We start from the raw sequence: 19631 nt of genomic DNA, 5'->3' as shown, positions 1-19631 counted from the left end.
AGAAGCCACCCACTGTGTGCAGTTGCTTCATGCACAGAACATTTGAAGTCAAGATAAAGCGAAATCCCCCAAAAAACAGGCTCTTCAGTTTCCCCAGACACACACACACACTCATAGCTTATTACAAAGTGTTGTAAGACCAGGACTTTAAAGGGTCTGTTTGGGTGATCTGAAGACACATTATGAAGCAGTCTGAGACCTGGACTCTCGCTCTCAGTGATAACATGGCTGCGAGCAAAGCACATGAGGATAAAGGGATTTAAGTCACGTCATAAACTTAAGCCGAGCTTTAGCCTGCAAGTACAAATTTATCTCAGCATTAGTCACCACGAGAAACTGATGTTTGTAAATTGCACCAACGTCCATTAGGAAAATCATTTTTAGGAGCCGCCTCTCTCCTGCTGCTGCGTCATTAAATACAAACAAAGCATGTCACAAGTAAACAAGTAAACACATTTGAACTTAGTGATTGTGAGGCAGCTGCAGATGAACAATTATTCTTTTTCTATGGACTCTGGTGTCGGAGTATCCAACATATTCTTAAGATCTTAAGAATATGACTTAAGCAGATTAAGTTTGTTATTAACTGTTAGCACCAACTGTTCTACTCTCATCCAAGAGTCTTTTTCACTTCCACAACTGAAGAAGACTCTTGAACTCCTGAAGAGGACTGTGAACTCCTGAAGAGGACTATAATGTCCTGAAGAGGACAATGATCTCCTGAGGAGGTCTATGAACTACTCCTGAAGAGGACTATGAACTAATCCTGAAGAGGACTATGAACTACTGAGAGGACTATGAACTCCTAAAGAGGACTACAAACTCCTGAAGAGGACTGTGAACTACTCCTAAAGAGGACAATGAACTCCCAAAGAGGACTATGAACTCCTGGGAGGACTATGAACTCCTAAAAGAGGACTATGATCTCCTGAGGAGGACTATGAACTACTCCTGATGAGGACTATGAACTCCTGAAGAGGACTGTGAACTCCTGAGACGACTATGAACTACTCCTGAAGAGGACAATGAACTCCTGAAGAGGACAATGAACTGAGAGGACTATGAACTACTCCTGAAGAGGACAATGAACTCCTGAAGAGGCCAATGAACTGAGAGGACTATGAACTACTCCTGAAGAGGACTATGAACTACTCCTGAAGAGGACTGTGAACTCCTGAAAAGGACAATGAACTCCTGAAGAGGACTATGAACTCCTAAAGAGGACCATGATCTGCTGAGGAGGACTATGCACTCCTGAAGAGGACAATGATCTCCTGAGGAGGTCTATGAACTACTCCTGAAGAGGACTATGAACTCCTGAAGAGGACTATGATATCATGAGGAGGAATATGAACTCCTGAAGAGGACTATGAAGTACTGAAGAGGACTATGAACTCCTGAAGAGGACTATGAACTCAGGAAGAGGACTATGAACTCCTAAAGAGGACTATGAACTCCTGAAGAGGACTGTAAACTCCTGAAGAGGACTGTGATCTCCTGAAGAGGACTATGACCTGGATGACAACCTTCAGACATGTTGCTACATATTCTGGGATGGATTTCCTCGGCACTCAGATGTCCAAAAATAGTGACAGTGACACTGTGACATGGAAGTACAAATGATTGTGACGTTTCCTGATAAAAGCAGGCGACGTACAGTCACAGCACGTGATGCTACGTCTGTACGACTTTATTTGAGGAGATATTTGCACTTAAACAGTGCGAGCGCTCGTCTTTTGCACAGAAATAACAAGCGGCGGCAGCGACCGACCAGTGTTGTGAAAATGTGACTTGATCTCGATACCGTTTGTGTTTGATGGGAAGTGCAGCTCCAGCAGAATGACCACAGTCTCTGGACACGACGTGAATGTTAAATGTGCAGATCAAAGGGGGCTCTGAAACCTCTATGGGACCTTTTCTGGTTTAAACACAAGACCTTGTCAGGACCTGTAGTCCTCGTGAGGATTAAAGCCCGGTTGCACTCATCTCTGGGGCTGTAGTTGTAGGGTTAGAACTAAGATCTGAGTTATTGTTAAGTTAAATTAAGGTTAGGATTTAACTGGCATTAACTAGGCAGTAAGTGTTAATGGTTAAAGGTGAACCATAAAATGACCATGATATGTCATCAGAGATTAAGAAAATGTGGTCAATTGAAATAACAGCTTCATTGATAAAAGTAGCATGGCCAGTTCTGCTCACAATTTAAATACAAATAAGTAAGTTTATGTTATTTTACTGTTTAATGTTGTACTGTACTGTCATGTCCTCTCCTCATCATGTGATTTCTCTCTGCTGTCAACAGTTTCACTCTTAATCTCTGTCAAATTAAAGCTGTAGTGTGTAACTTTTAAATATCAACAAATGTCCACTACATTTAAACTATTGTCAGATAAGTTCACATAACGCTGATTAAGCTCCACACAACTTTCCCTTTAGGATTCTCTGCGAGGTTTTGTTTAAGTGTCTGTGGAGACACAGTAGAGTGAGACAAGTATGGAGACGAGAAGTTACACAGTGGAGCTTTAATTGCATTGGTTCAATGTGTATAAAGGTAAGAACCTCTTATATGGGACAGGAGCAGGTTTTCTATGAAATCTACAGGGAAACTAATCACAATTGTGTTCTCTCACACTGTGTGTGGACACAGTGTGACGCCAGGTTTCATGTGTTACGAAAGTTTAGCAAACAATCTCCACTGTTTTAAATAGTGATTGTAGTTTTTATAGATTGAATCGCTGAAGGCCACTGTTTTCCCCAGTAATGCTTTGGTCACGCTGTCAGTGGAAGTCAATGCAGTGTCCTAACAACAAGGCTTTGTGTTTATCCATTTATTTGTGCAGTGTTGGCCTTCATGTGTGTGTGTGTGTGTGTGTGTTGGCAGACAAAGAGCAGGGCTTGAAACCAAGCTGGTACATTTATTTATATCAGTTGGTTTTATGAGCCCTGCAGCTGGCAAGATGAAAGGTTTATGTGTGTGTGTGTGTGTGTGTGTAACAGAGAGACAGAGAGCAGATTATTAATGACTTTCATCCAGGTAAAGTGGGGGAAATATCACATGCATTAAATGAGTTGTTTTCTGCCATTTTGTGCCAGGGGCAGACAGAATGAGAAGCTTTGTTATGACAGTTGTCATAAAAAGCGGAGAACAGAGGCACTGCTCTCGACTCTCTGTCTTTACTCTACATATCCCTTTCCTGACTTGATTTTATTTTTTATTTTTTTTTTAATTTTGGTCCTGTTTTTCGCTCTTGCCTTATTTCTTTGGGGTATTTCATTCTTCCTTTCTTTATTTCTATCTTACTTTGCAGCCATCTGCTTGTTTATTTCCCTGGCTGTGTGGTTGTCATGAGCTGCCATGATAGCTTACCCACCATTTCACACAGAAAATAAACATTACAAAAGAAGAACACAGAGCGAGACGCTGGAGAGGAATGGAAGCAGACAGGAAATACTACACCGAGCATCCAATGAATCACCAGGTGTGAGCAAAGCGAGGGCTAAAAGGTAAGTGGGAAAGCTTTTTACAAAGGTTAGCACCAGGAAAGCTTTCCTTCTATTCCCCATGTTCAGTCCCTCTCAGCCCGAATCAATGCTCCAAAATCCCCCAAAGCCAGATCCTCTTACATCCTATCAATTATTCAAGCGGGCTCTTTTGTACAACCGCTCCTGTTTACAAGGTCTACCTGGACAATTGTAAATGTTTGTGTGCCCGCTGATCCCCCCATCACCTTCCAACCACACACGTTGATTACACGGTGATTTAGCTCAATTCTGCAAATCCCCCCCCACTCCGCGCACATCTGCGCTGACAGGGCATCTGTCACGCTGGCACACGGCTCGTAGCCCCCGAGCTCTCCGAGGGTGAGGATAGTAGAGGAGGATGAGGGCTCATCGTCTGGGCTGAGGGCACGGCATCTGGCTGCCAGTCCCGGCAGATGTTCTGGGGCTGAGTGAATATGGAGTCTGTTCCACAGCAGCACCAGGACAAAGGTGGATCGTGATAATAATGTACTTGTCAGCATATGTGAAAACGACAGCTCCCATGATAATGTTCCAGCTTCATCTTTTTCTACCTTTCCTATGAAATCTACGGGGAAACTATTCATTATTAGTCCGGTAACAGAACTCATGCGTTCCGGTCTTGTGTCTAACTCCTCTTTATCTAAACTGTGCTCATGTGGTTTAACCTGGGCGTACATACATGTACCATTTTAGTCGAATCCCAGTCTAAAGTGTCATGATTTAATCCCCCCTTCTTTTTTTCCCCCCTGAATTGCACCTGTGCAAAAAAAAAAGACAATAAATGGAGCATCCGGAAACCACGGCAACATGATGCAGAAAGTCTGAGGTCACTAACAGCACATGCAAGTTCAAAGATGTGATGAAGGGATTGCATTTTCCACAGTATCCCTCTCCGTATCCCTCACAGTATCCTGAATTAACCTCTTAATTTCAACACCTAACACACACATTTTTTCCTGATCAGTTGAGTTTGAAAATCTATGCAAACACACCCTGATTCTGTTTGTAAATAAACACCTTAATAATTTATTCTGACGTGTTCTTCACCTTCATGGAAGATAGCTGATGTTTTCAGTTAGCTTGTTGTTGCCGCTAACTGTACATCACAGACGATTTACTCGTGCAATGTGAATAAAAGACACGTCATATAAACTGCTAATACAATGTAACATGGTGTCCCAGCTTTGGTTAGACTACGAGAATCCCGAACACTGAGAAACTTCCACTCAAATGATGTTTCCCTGATAAGTCCCACGTCATGGTGGAACCTGCAGGGTCATTTTAAAAGTTGTACCACAGCGAGCCACACAAGCAGCGGAACTAATGGTTTCACTGTGTTTCATCGTCCCACGTTCCGTCTCATCGTTCTCTCCATACCTCACCTGCCAGGGAAATTTATGAGGATGCCGCTTCTTCACCCAGCGCAGCAGACAGAAGACGTTTCTCAGCAAAACAAACCATTCATTTGGTAAATAAGGAAGGAGAGGCACATTTGGATAATTAATTATGAATAATGCAGGCGCACTTAGCTGTTGTTGTCACTGTCGTAAACAATGAAACACTTGCTCGTGGGCTATTTTTTGCTCAGCATAAATCCGGGGCTGTGTGCCTGGCACTTCATTTCACATTTATAGTCATCTTAATGTGGATCCTCTCTGCTGGTGGGTTCTCAAATGTCACGAGTACATCTGCTGACATGGTTGGCAGCAGATCCAGCGTGACAATAAAGCAAATGCAATTCTTCAAATTAGAAAGATGCCTTCAATAGGACGGTGAAACGAGTGCCACGCACGGGTCACGCTATGTAATCTGTCACTTGGGCACAGAGCACGTAATATAATATGATATTTGTGTGCATTATCATGCTGCTGTGCATCCAGATTGTGTTTTTCCTTCTATGTCACGGCACAAAGACAGTCATGATGAATTTCACATACATAAGAATGACAACAACAGCTCCCGTATCCACCCAGAACACCCGTGCACAGGTGCATGCGCTCACCACAGGGTTCTGCTTTATCAGCGCGGCTCACATTGGCACAAACACGTGCTCTGCCAAGACTGCCAGGCTGCGGCCATGCTAATGCTAATGTAACCCTCCAGTCTGACAAAGGCTCGGGTCAGTGGAGCCTCCAGTGGCTAATTGCTTCAGAGAGATAAGTGAGTTTGACGACGCAGCACGGAGCGGCTCGGTGAGGAGACGCTAATGAATCCCTGATTCACTCCACCGTCAATATCGGCCCGTCGCAGGCCTCCTGCAAAATGAATATTAAAGACACTTTGGATTGTTTGCTGTTGAATTTGAATGGGGTGTTTTTGTCACATATTTCATGCTGCGTAAGAGAGTGGCGCTAATGCAATTAATCCCCATAGCATCACCTGAAGGTTAATCAGCTGTGGTAGCCGATAAAGCCACACGGCCATGATTCCGGATCCTGACGCGCTGCCTCGGAATACTAAATATGAAGAGCACTGACTGTAGCTGTGTTCTCCAGTGAGTTCAATGACGACAGAAGACCTGAAAACAATGACATTTGAATAATGTAGTTTCTTTGTCCAGTAATGATGTGCTCCAGTTATTGAGTTATTGGACTATAAAAGGATTTGATCTCATTTAGGCTTTGGCTAAATGGTTCCCTCTGAAGTGACAGTGACGGGACGGCGATGAAGGCGATCAGATCGTCTTCATCAGCTAATCTCCCTCTGACTTATATTAAATCAGGTTGTCACACATCTCTGGTCCTCTGACAAACTCACTGCATCTGTAGATTACCATTCTTACTGAACATGAATCCTGAACAGAGCTGCGGGCTAATACAAATTGGACTTGACAAAATGTGATGGATAAGCCAAGACAATGGTGTTTCGTCCCCATATTTTCTTAGCACTCACACTCACACTCTCACTCTCTCTCTCTAGGCATTCACTGTGTGAATTGCTGACAAGTGTGATGATGGACTGTTGGAGGCGTTTGGTTTGACAACACAAGTGGCCTCTCGGGAACCAACCAGGCGTCGTCTGTAAACAAACACATACTTTAAATACTCTTCACACACTCCTCCTGTCTCAATCACTGCAATTTCTCGAGGTAGCTCATCATTGTCCCGTTTCCCATCGTCATTCAAGCTGTGGATCTTCTCTTATTAGCATGTTGTTCTGCAGTTGTTTCCACCACGACTGGCTCCCACCAGAGCTGCAAACCCTTGTAGATGACAGTGGGACATTTGGGAGGTGAGGTTAGAACCCTGCTAACATTCACAAACCTCTTCACATACCGAAGAGGTTTGTGTCATATTGGTTAGAACCAGATATGTCTAAATATGGCACAGCAGGCGTTACACTGTGTGCATACGTAATTCTACCACTGGCTGTTTTATTTTTAAAACTTTAAAAGCTATTTGGTTTTTCACGTCAGCAACAGTTTGAGGTTGAGAGTAAAAGTGTGTTTTGTCTCTAACTAACAATTATTCCCTGAGTTGTTTGGTCCATTAAATGTCAGATGTTGGTTAGAGTTTGGCAAACTTCAAAATGATGATGTTCTCAAATGTCTTGTTTTGTCCGACCCACCAATATTTTCACTTTGAATCATTTTGTCGTCGTCATAAAAGACAAAAAACAGGAAGTATTCACATTAAGGAAAAACAAAATCAAAAGTAAACATACTTGTCGACCAGTGTTGTAATGTAATGAAGTTTAAGAACTTTCACGTATATCTGTACTTTACTTCGTTCTTTATATTTCTGACTGTAACTACTTTTACTCCGCTGCATTTCCTTAACCATCTTTGTTACTCGTTACTACAAAATAAAAGTTGAGTTGGTGACGTAATGCCTCTTTGTTGTCGCTAGGTGTTTTTAGCGGCACCAGCTGTTAGCCGCAGACTCGTTGTTTACAGGGTCCAACACGAGGCTCTGGTCTTCAGGTTTCTGGTCTCTGGTCTCCGGGTTTCTGTCGTACACTCCGGACGCCGGGTTTCAGCTGTCAGCTGAGCGGTCAAGCAGTGAGTCCTGAAGCTCCACAGACATTTCAAAGAGTTTCAAAAACACAAGCTTTGTCATCATTCCTGTACCTGTTATTATGCTTTTATTGTTAATAAATGTCATATTCAAAACTGTAATTGTTCACTTTGTTTAAATACTTTTACATTTACTTCTAATACTTAAGTACATTTTATATCAGAAAATTACTTTTGATACTTAAGTACAGTTAATGTCAGGTACTTTGAGACTTTTACTCAAGTAATATTCTAAAAGGTGACTTTAACGTCCACCAAAGTCATTTTCTGGTAAGATACTGCTGTCGACTAATCGTTGCAGTCCAGGAGAAAATGACTTCCTCGCTGCTTTCAGTCGTCTGTATTTTAAGGCTTTAAGGCCACTGTGGACACACCCTGAGAGCAGCATTAAGGCTTTTTAGGTTTGGTAACATTTTGTACTCACAGCGAACTCGTCTGGCGGTCTCGGTTGTTGAAGTGTTACGAGCCGTATTATTGGATGTGTGGAAACAGACAGAAGTTGTGCTTCATTTCTGATGATCACAGTGATGACTTAATGTGATGCATTTCTCTTAACAACCCCTTTAAAGTCACCTGGTTAGAAAGCGAGTGGGTTTTTTTATGGTTTCTTAAACACAGAGCCGACCACGTATAGATCCGTGGGAAGGCAGTGATGTCGGTTAAATTGGAATTCTAGAGCCTGTGTCTCATTAAAGGTGAATATGCTAATATGAAATGCCTCCAAGATACCTTGAGGCTCGGCCGTCTTCCTTCTCATAAATTGGCAGAGGTGGGAGTGAGCAGTGTGTGTGTGTGTGTGTGTGTCTGCAGGGCGGGCCATTCTGCACAGCAGTGGTGAATATACCCACAGTGCACTTTGCAGACTTCTTTTTTGGTTTGTTATTGTTGGTAACGAGCTGCAGTGATTGAGCTGTGAATCAACCTCCAGGATGTCGAAGAGGGCCACAATTATGATGTGAAGCATCACGGGGGCCAATGGTCCCAAAATGCACTGTTTAATAGCAGTTTTACACTTGGTGAATGCATGAATGTGTCTGTCACAGCCAGGGTTTTACAGCTGAGCTAATGGGGATGTGAATGTGACTACTGTTATATGCCAGGGCCGATGTTCTGTCCCAGTCCATCCATGCCCATAAATAATTCTTTATATCAATGAACCAAAGCTGCGGGCTGTATAAAATCTGACCGTGGGCCGGACTTAGGACACGCCTGGTATGTAAGCCATGGACTAATGCCGTGTTTCCACCGTGTAGAACGGTTTGGTACGTATGTTTTTCATGTTGCCATTAGGAATACAGTAGTACCAAAATAACCAGCCACAACTATTCCATTTTTTTGGTAACCTTCCCTTGGGATACCCAAGACAGTCGGCTGATTGGGCGACAGAAAAGCATGATGGGTACCTCCATCAGGCACAGCATGCATCCCAATGCAAGCCTGACCCAGGGCTTTACCGTACATACGGACTGTACCATGATGGAAACACGGCTTTAGTGTTCTAGGTGCAAAACAAACTCCCATTTGACCAGCGCTACGTTCATTTTTGGACGTGAATGTTCTCAAATGTCTCCTGCAATCAAGCACCTATATATTTTTATTTTCCCCTAAATTGTCCAAGGCTTTATCCTCCACATGAGGGTGAAAAGTTGGGAGCCAGTCCTTACAGAGACCATTTGCTCTGACACTCGCGCCTACAAGTCAAACTCGGAGAAAAGCCATTCACACATGAGAAGAACATGTTGACTCCACGCTGCTGGGTCACAGTTTTTGACCCATGAAACGGGAACATAATTAACAAAACTGACATCATGTCCTATTAAAGAAGAAGAGAACTGAGATCATTAACTCTGCAGTAAAACGTTAACTGATGTTATAAATCAAGTGTAGAAATGAGCAGGATCTCCCCATTAAAATCAACCAACTCTGTGCCAGGCAGCAGCGTAGTGCAATTTGTCCTCAAATATCACCTTCTAGGACAGAGGGTATGCTCATTTTAGGAGGAGGTGGGGTGGCATTGATGCATGTTTCTTGTTCACCTACGGGAAGAATGCTTTTGTGACGGTAGGTGCATTTGTTTGTGTGCAAATGTCTGCAGAATGTCACCATGTCCACACTATAAATTAGCCATTGTTGCTGAGACACAACTCAAGGAAAGAGGGCATCGTGGTGTGTGACTGGCCTAACTGCAGTGCTGCACCGTCGGCCTAAAAATATTCCATGTCAGTGGTCCCGAGAGAAGCCCAGTGCTATCCAGGCCTCTCAGTAATGAGAGCGCGGAGCTGCCTTGCGACTGGTAGCCCTGCTGTCCCCCCCCAGCTCCCTCTGGCTCAGAGCTCAGCACTGGAGCTGGAGAGGCAGTGCACAGATTTATCATAGCTCACAAAGCAGCACGTCTGAAAGCAGAAGCTCTCATTCGCAGAGGAGCAGCCCCCAGCGGGCTGACCCCTGGGCACACTGACCCAACACATTCACATATCAGACAGGCAGACAGATACAGTTTGGGAAATACTTTGCACTTGGATATATGTCTGTGGGAGAAAAATGGATTTAGAAAGTACAAGAGGCAAGAGCCTGAACAGAACAGCAGCCACTGAGATATAAAGATCTACTCTATGGGACAGCGTGTCAAAACTATTTTAAATGTTCCATCTCTGGTTTTGACATGCCGTGTAGCAGAAGAGAGAGATAGTGGAACAAGAGATTCAAAGAAAGCGAGAGAACAGACGATTGGAGGTGGTTTGCTTTTGTACTTTTGTGCAGTAACAATGAAAACACACTGAACTGTCATTATCTGTGGCAATTACTGCAGTGAATGTCACTGAAGCGTCGATGTGGATCGACAGTGTGTGTGTGTGTGTGTGTGTGTACAGGAGCATTCCACATCTAATCAAGGCCCTTTACGAGACCCTAAATCTGTGGTTCTCAAACTGGGGGACGTGTAGCACCAGTGGTACGCAAGCTTCCTCTGGTGAAAATCAGAAATACTGTTCTACTGCATATACCGGGGTATGTGATTACCTCAGGTTTGACAAGAGAGAAGCAAACATTTCCAAAAGAATGTGAAACAACAAGTCGTCCTCTGTGTTTGAACATTTTATGGGCCTCGTTTTAACAGTGAACATAAGAGATGTCACAGATTATAATCCATGAAAGAGATATAAGTTGGAAGGCTGAGCTTGAAAACGTTCCTGGTCAAAAATGAGACGGATGAATCACACTTTTTTTCTTTTTCCAGAGTTCATATTGTACCAAGCTGTATGTGAGTGAGGCTCAATCACCAGAGCCATTTTAACCAATAACTACTGAGGAAACGTGGGGCAATGTTTTCTACATAGATATATGTATGTGTGTACATATATATACTTATCTACGTCCGGTCAGACATTTTACAAAATGCTCAGCTTCAGCTTGATGTGACATCCACAGCAAAAGATGGGAGATAATCTAGAAAAACAAAACATTCCCAAACGGCTTCAACTAGTGCAAATATCATACATGAATTTTTAATACGCTGTTGTGATCCTACGCTGCAGTCCCTAATTGGAACAGTCTCCATGGTGTGCAACTTGACCCACACGAGCAATCGGACGCTAATTTGCTAGTTTATGAGCTGCTATCGCGTTTCATCATTTTTGTCCTCCAGCATCAACTCTGAACGCAGCGTTCATTCACAAATGCTTTGTTGAAATATATACTTTGAAATGTTTTAAATCCATTTTTTTTGAGTCACACGTTGTCCGTCGTAGACTCCATTTTGTGTCCGGACGTACCCTGGGTGTCCATTATTGTAGTCCATTGGTTTGTGTTCCGAGTGTACACAGTTTGTGATGAGCACATTTGTATCCCATTGTTTTGTGATGGATCGTCTGACAGTGGTTCCTTCCCTGTGATATTTTCCCCTCGTCGCACACTCTAAGTGTATGAGTCATCCTTCCTTTCCACATGGAGAGTTTCAGGTTTCAGGCTCGGTGGCTCTCTTGCTATCGTGTGACCTAAAAAAGAAACAACACCAGAGATGAAGAGCAGACATGTAATTACATGGAGAGACTCCGTGTCCCACTTCACGCTTGCAAAAGTGAATATTTTGTTTTGAAAGAGCCAATCAGGTCACAATAGTGATTTTCTTTTTGCTACTTTGGAGTCACTGTCCTTTTCATTGGATTGAAAACTTTTTATTTACACTTGGGCACTAAGTCGATGGCAGTCAGACAGACAGACAGACAGACAGACAGAAACTGGGAAATGTTTGTGTTTGAGAACTTATTTTTGTAAACCATTTATTTTTGTTTCTTTCAACTCGCTGTCCTGAAAATAGTTTGTCTACACTCGGGCAATATAGCTAGATGGATAGCTAGCTAGCTAGATATATAGATAGATAGTTGGATAGATAGCTAGCTAGCTGGATAGATATATAGATAGTTAGCTGGATAGTCAGATAGATAGTTAGCTGGATAGCTAGATAGATATATAGATAGTTAGCTGAATAGCTAGCTAGCTGGATAGATATATAGATAGTTAGCTGGATAGCTGGGTAGATATATAGATAGTTAGCTAGATAGATAGTTAGCTGGATAGTTAGCTAGCTAGCTGGATAGATATATAGATAGTTAGCTAGATAACTAGATAGCTGGATAGATATATATAGATAGCTGGATAGATATATATAGATAGTTAGCTGGATAGATAGCTAGCTACCTGGATAGATATATAAATAGTTAGCTGGATAGCCAGATAGATATATAGATAGTTAGCTGGAGAGATAGCTAGATAGCTGGATATATATATAGATAGTTAGCTGGATAGATATATAAATAGTTAGCTGGATAGCTAGATAGATATATAGATAGTTGGCTGGATAGATAGATGGATAGCTAGATACATGGATAGTCAGAAAGAAACATGTTTGTTCTTGATGCCTTCTTTTTGTAAACCATTTATTTATTCGCTGTGTTTTTCATTTGGATTGAAAACATTTAGTTTTTGTCGCTCTAGGCGACAGACTGATTGGGAACAGAAAAACATTTCTTTTACATGGGCAGTAAGTTGATGGCACATAATTGGAGATGTAAAGAGCTTGTTTTACATCAACAAACTCAATCCATGCATGTTTACAAGAAACAGACACACTCATATATAAAAATAAATAAATCATATTCCAGTCCCTGAAGCCCAGGATATGTGCTACACATATACATATATATATATATATATGTATATGTATATATAAATATCTTAAAGTGCAGAGCGTTTGCTTTTCCTCGTTAAACCGTGTTCTTCTGCCTCACTCAGGCTCATCTATGAATCCTTCTACAGCACACCTACACTGTGTGGGAGTGAAATCGAGCCGGACAGATACAAATCATTGTGGTGAGGTGAGTTAGAGAGAGAGAGAGAGAGAGAGAGAAAGAGAGAGAGAAGCAGGATAAAGAGAGACATAACGAAAGCGAGGGAGTGGAGCTACGTGAGCCGTTGCCAGGGAATCGAAGTCCCACTGCAACTATCTCCACTGACATCTGCCACCAAGTCTCCAAGTAACCGCTCCCTGGTCCCAAAACACCTCGCAAATGCACAATTAATGTCCACAGATGCAGTCAGCCATCGGTTCCCTCATTCCTCTCGCTGTTGATCAGCTAAGCAGACACGGTGGGAGAAACAAAACTGAGAGAGAGAGAGACATGGGAAAGAAAAGGAGGGCGACAAAGAAGGAGTGAAGGAAATGACATCGTGCAACAGAATGAGGATAATTGCACCTGTCAGTCCCAGTGTTGGTGTTAGGCCCAGGGTCATTAATTCCACTGTATGTGACTGAGCCCAGCAGTGCTGCTGTTCCTCAGTCTGTCTCACTCACCAATTTAATTATGACTCTTAATTGTAAAGCCTGTGTGGAAGGCCCCGGCCATAATGCATTCTAATGAATGCGACAGATGTTGTGCTGTTTTGCCATCTCTCGAGCAATTACTCTTACGGCGCCTGCTCCCGCTTCCTTCACAACTGTTTCTCTTTTTATATTTCACCTGTAAATAAACTGCACCTGCTCCGTCCCACAACGCACACACACACACACACACACATGTGCGCTCGTCACTCCCACAAATTAACTTTCACACTTGGACAGTTTACAAAGGGGCCGTGAAGGAGCCTCATTAAAATCAACTCTTCTCGTCGGAATAGTGTCAGTTGAACATGATCGCACACAGCAGTTGTGTGTGGGGAACACAGACCACAGACCACAGAGGTGTTTGCTTGTTCCATCTCTTGTTTTGGTTTTTTTTTTTTCCTGCAGATTACTTGTTAATTAGTTTTAAACTACCTTTGCAATATTTAAATTTGGACTTACATGACCTCAGATCACGTGGTAACATACACAGATACAGTACATCGAGTGAAATGCTTGTGCTCAAGCAGCAGTGGTTACAAACTCTTTTTTCTTTTTTAAATAAATAGACATCAGAATAATCTCTAATCACTTGTTTTTTTCTTCTTCTGTGAGAGAATAACAATAAAGGTCAACAGTGTGAGGTGTGGTGTGAAAAGCCACTCATCTCTGCTTTGATTATTATTCTTTTTCAGAAAATGAGATGCAAAATTAAGAAGAAGAAAATGGAAACAAACAATATGAATATGACCGACTGGATAGTGTAGGAGCTTTCTCGCTCCACAAGATGGCAGTGGTGCAACATTACGGATGCAAGCTGCCGTTAAACTTCATAGAAGAAGAACTCCAAAACTCTAAAGAAATTAAAATTTTCACCTTTTTGTGCTATTCATATATTTTTCTTTAAATGTTTGACATTTTCCCCACTGACGATGAACGGAGAAGAATGCTGCCCTCTTGTGGTGGCAACTGTGGTCAAGACATTTCATTGGAAGGCAGGTCGTGCACGGATGAGGTGACTCAGCATTATGAACTTTCTTCTACAAATGCACATTTCCTACTTCATTTCATACGGTCCCCTCTCTAGTGACACCTGGTGGACACAGGGCGCATCAGCAGCTTCCCTGAAGCCACGTCCAGTTCAGTTCTGTGTCAGTCTCACAGCTTCCGTGCGTTCACTCGTTCACTAATTGAACCGAAATGTTTCACAGACAAAGAAATCTATTCAGTTGAAGATCAAGGTCAGTCCTACTTAGACTTTTATTTATTCTTTTTGGACACTGCTTTAGCCTCGGGGGGATTTTATGTTGTTGTTTTTTCAGCTTTGTTGTTACACACAACAAATTAGAGGAGATCAAAGCCACCGCGATAATTGGGCCGGTCAGATATAAATGTAGACAACACAGCGGAGGAAACGGCACAGGCAACAAAGTGAACGTGTGAGGTGACACACGCTTAAAATGTGCACATGAATGTATTCAAAAGGAAGAGAGACAGGGAGGCAAAAAGGACACGCACAAAAATCCAGAAATGATTGTTGGGCTCATGTCGGGTTCGGTCATTTCACGTCGTTACAGCGGAACGTGTCATAAAATAGGCTGCGTTAAAGTGCTTAATGAAAATAAGGTGTAAATAGAAGTGGTTTTTCTGTTTAGAAACAGGGTTTTATCGTTTACGACGGGACAGTGAACGCATCACACAACATTTTTCCTCGAGTTATCAGTGGTTACAGTTCAACAAGAGTTAGTAAAGAAAAACTGGATGTTGTTACGATGGCGAGTCTGAAATTTTATTGCAGTCATAAATGCTGCAGCGTGTTTTCATGAGGCTTTAATTGTTTCCTCCTCAGCGTAACAATAACTTTAGTCTTTTGTCTCAACCATAAATAAACGCTAACAACTCTGCGTGACAATCCGAGTCCACTGACTCTGTGTGTGTGTGTGTGTGTGTGTGTGTGTTTAAATAAATCCAGAAGGTTCTGTAAAGGTTGAATGAAGGTTGTGGCACAGGAACGTTCTGGAACGTTGTGACAAAGTAACGTTAGGACAAGTTTCCACATCAACCACAGGACAACCTAGTAAAGGAACCTTCAGGGAATGTTCCCGGAACGTTCTGGGAACCTGAACTTGTCGTGTTTGTTTCTCACCTTGGTGGTTTTGACTTTGTTGCCAGTGCTGCAGGACCAGCCAGTCAGGTCAGGCAGGACCTTACACTCCTCCCCGTCCATACACGGGTGCATCTGGCACCACCACTTCTGAGCTACGATGGAGGCTGACGCAGAATATGGAGATTCAAGGAGGGAAAGAAGACAGAGACCAGGTTAGTGAAACAAACAACAACACGACTGTTGTTTTCATCACGACAAAACAAGTGTCCATCATCATGTAGAAAATCAGTGTGATGCGGTCTTTTTCATCAACAACACACATTAAAACAGCCTTAATAACCATTTTAAACAAGAACAAACACAAATGTAAAGTGCTAAATATGACAAAATGAAAGCAAAAATAAGGTAGTACTTCTTACTACATTATTAAAATTGCAAAAACACGTGCGGTGACGACTATCGTTAGCTTCCGACAATCACACGAAGGCAACAGTGCTGATCCAGCGCTTCGGTTCAGCTCAGTCCCTCAGGTTCTGAGCAGTCGACGTTTTCCCACCGCAGTGCGATTGCTGGGATTTTACCTGAGGAGCTACCTGTGTTTTTCATTTTAATCAGATTAACGTAATCCCATGTGATCTTGAACCTGGCGTGGAAACTGGAATCCGCCAGATAAAATAAATGAAAGTAGAAAGAACAAGGGAAATAAGACACATGAACGTCTCACTCTCTGTAACCTCGAATCCTGGAGGCGAAAACAGAACCAGTGTGTGTGTGTGTGTGTGTGTGTGTGTGTGCAGATAAGATGCTTCCTATACTTTAAGCAAAGTTTCCTCTTCTTTCGTAACTCTGCGTCCCCTGGTGTAATCTACAAAGGTGATAATTACACCATTTGCATAAACTAGAAAAAGATGATAAAGTAGTCGTTTAAAACAAAACCATCCTGAGAAACAATGATTTTGATGAATAATATTGCGACTCCGTCTTTGAAAAATGAAAACATGATTGAAAGAGGGGAGATTTAGAGTTAAAATAATGAAATGACAATATGCTGTAGACATATTTAGGTGTAAGAGAATGGATGAGATCCAGCCTCCGAACTTGGCCTGATCTACAGTAAATCTGGTGTTGAGACAACGGCAGCTGACACTCAAATCTACCAGATCATCTGACCCCCTGTCTCCATGGAAGACAGTCTGACAGCTGAGAATATGTAAGCTCCCCCGCTCCATCCATCATCCGCACAGCCTCCCGTCTCCCAGTGAAGACAGAGGGAGGGATGGAGAGATAGAGCCAACTTCATTTGGTTGCAGGATTGATGGTGTTTACGTAGAAGGGGAATTTTTTTATGATCTCTGGTGACCGTTGTTTTCAATGAAGGGAGGAGATGAGGTGTGGGATTGGCAGGAAAAATGGCCTTTCAACTGCATTATGCAGAAGAACATGGACGAATCCACTCGAGCACCGCGGAAGATAGAAACACTGACAGAGAGAGAGAGAGAGAGAGAGAGAGAGAGAGAGAGAGAGAGAGAGAGAGAGAGAGAGAGAGAGAGAGGGAGGAGGCGGGAGGCAGGGGCTAAACAATAATAATTATTATTATTATTATAATTCTTATAATAATACTAATAATAACAATATTAATAATAACAATAATAATAATTATTAGTATTGTTGTAATTATAATAATAATAATAATAATAATAATAATAATTAAAATAGTAATAATTATAATAATAATAGTAACAACAATTATAAGAGAGAGAGAGAGAGGAGGGCGGGAGGCAGGGCTAAACAATAATAATAATTATAATAATAATAATAATAATAATAAGAAGAAGAAGAAGAAGAAGAAGAAGAATAACGACAATAATAATCATAATAATAATAATAATCATAATAATGATAATAGTAATAACAAAAATAATAATGACTCTTTGGTATCGTTTTCCATTACTGTAGTACCACCTCAAACACATCAGGTTTTATAGGTTTTTTTTCCGATCATTCAAAGACACTTTAACAAGATAACAAATAAAGGCGGTCTGTAATAAATAAATGCAATTAAGTGCTCCAGTTTGAACAGGTGGGTCTTGCGACACATGCAAACTAGTGACTTGTAAAGAAGTGGTTTCCAGTGTACAGAATCATTAGAATCAGTTCATTAAAAAAGAATCGTTCAGTACTTCCTGCATTACTGTTTCCTGCTTGCGCTAAATACACCAGACCTTTTAAACGCATCTTAAAAAACATTTTTAATCTTTTTTATAGTTTTATTGTATGACTTGTTCATTTGTGTTGTTTTTATATTTTCTACAGTATTTTATTGTTTGTTCTTAGGTCTATTAGGTCACATGTCTTATATATATTATATAGGAAGTGTCTCTGATGTTTCAGCGGTTGTTTTTAAGGTGCTTTATGAATAAAGTTGGATTGGACCAGACTCCTCTGTTAAGTATTGAGATTTCCTTTGCTAAAATGTTTTCAGGGTTTTTAAGTCTTTTAAACTGACCTACATTGTTCAGTGTGACTCTTCCACTCACGTCACTCTCTGACCAATCAGTGGTCGACAGTCTGTTGACGTCACATTTTAGTATCGTCTTAGCTCGCTTAGAACCTCGCCACAGCAAACACAGCACCAGACACCAGGTACTTTCACTCGTGGAAAAGCAAAAACAAGTGGAACTGTGAGTGAAGAGGCTGTGTGAGGATGACCGAGTCGAACCCAGGGAGAAGCAGAGGAGAGAGGGAGGGAGACGAACACACAGAGAGGAAAAGAAGCAACAAACGTGTTGTGAGCAGTGCCAAACTGCAAAGTCACCACAAAAGAAAAGAAAAACTAACTCTCACAGCTATCACAAGACGTGACGTTGAACACATTGTTATGATGCATGAGCTCAGTGGCAGTAAGCGCTTCTAAAAACCAATGGCTGTGTAATGCTCGTTAATGTGGCCATTATGGTGTCGACAACGGTGCTTTGCACGGCGGGAGTGTTATTTAGAGCTAATGGCCATGGCCTGTGAGTGCTATTATGGAGTTAGCATTCCCTGCAGCTCATCTCATGTTTTACTAGCGGGGTGGGGTAGACGTGACACGCACCTGCCTGTGGTGTCAGAGAAGGAACCGTGTCCTGTGGTGTCCTGTGGTGTCCTGTGGTGTCCTGTGGTCTCACAGACAGGTCCCGACAGGTCAGTGATAAAGAGATTACATGAGTGCTTATTGCCTGACTTGTTTCTTGTGAGATCATCAATTTGGAGAACCATGACCTACTGTAGTTGTGCAGAGAGTGACGGATGCTAGATTGATTCACCCTGTAACTATGAGGTCAGCTATTGTGTAAATGGCCCATAAATGTCTCTGTTTGCAAGCTTTCTTCTCAAGATATATGAGGTTCTTGGCCTTAGCTGGTGGAGCTCCCATTTGGTGTATATAACTGTAAATTATGAAGCCTTATGTCACTGTCTTTGCAAGTGACATCCTTTGAAAATGGACAGTAACAGTGGCAGATGTAGTCAATTGTGGCCCCATGCACCTTTCTCCACAGACCTGGCGCCTGGTGAGAGGGGCCGACTTCTGTTCCCCGACCCTTGCATGGTTGCATGGATCCAGGGTGTACCCCCGTCTTTTGCCCTACGTTGGCTGGAATTAGGGCTTTAAACAATTACTTGAATAATCAAAACTATTTTGATAATCGATTTCATGGTTTCTTAGCTCCAAATAACAAGAAATCCTTCAAACTGAATCATTTCCGACATTTGAGAACATCATCATTTCCAGGTTTGACAAACACTGATTTTTCTGGACCAATCGATACCGACAGATTAATCGATTATGAATTTAATCGTTAGCTGCAGCTCGAGCTGGAATTGCCACCAGCGACCTCATGTGGAGGATAAAGCCGTAGAAGATAAGTGAGTGAGTGAGTGAGTGATATCTGGAGCATCAAGATGTGATAACCTTCATCTTGATGTGGACCAAGTGCAAAAAAATTGTGAAAAAAACACGCTAATTTCTCGTATTCATCCAAAGAAAAAATCCCACGACTGACACAACCAAAGACATCCGCAAGAGCAAAGAATTGAAAGGTCCTGCCAATGGGAAAAAGAGCTAATTATTT

At 42.1% G+C, this 19631-nt stretch overlaps 1 protein-coding gene across 1 annotated transcript in view; it reads right to left on the bottom strand.

The window, feature by feature from the left end:
• Positions 1-10617: 10617 nt before the first annotated feature.
• tafa4b (TAFA chemokine like family member 4b) overlaps positions 10618-19631 on the bottom strand; it is a 30678-nt gene continuing 21664 nt past the window's right edge. Inside the window, exons 4-5 of the mRNA XM_044023199.1 lie at positions 15559-15683; positions 10618-11529 (exon numbers count right to left, since the gene is read on the bottom strand). Of these exons, the coding sequence (XP_043879134.1) occupies positions 11518-11529; positions 15559-15683 (137 nt within the window). The 3' untranslated portion in view covers positions 10618-11517. The remainder of the gene's footprint in view (positions 11530-15558; positions 15684-19631) is intronic.

Source organism: Solea senegalensis, linkage group LG4, assembly GCF_019176455.1.
Source record: "Solea senegalensis isolate Sse05_10M linkage group LG4, IFAPA_SoseM_1, whole genome shotgun sequence".
NCBI classification, from domain to species: Eukaryota; Metazoa; Chordata; class Actinopteri; order Pleuronectiformes; family Soleidae; genus Solea; species Solea senegalensis.
The sequence above is the reverse complement of the archived record's forward strand: the minus strand, read 5'-3'. Positions and strand labels throughout refer to the sequence as shown.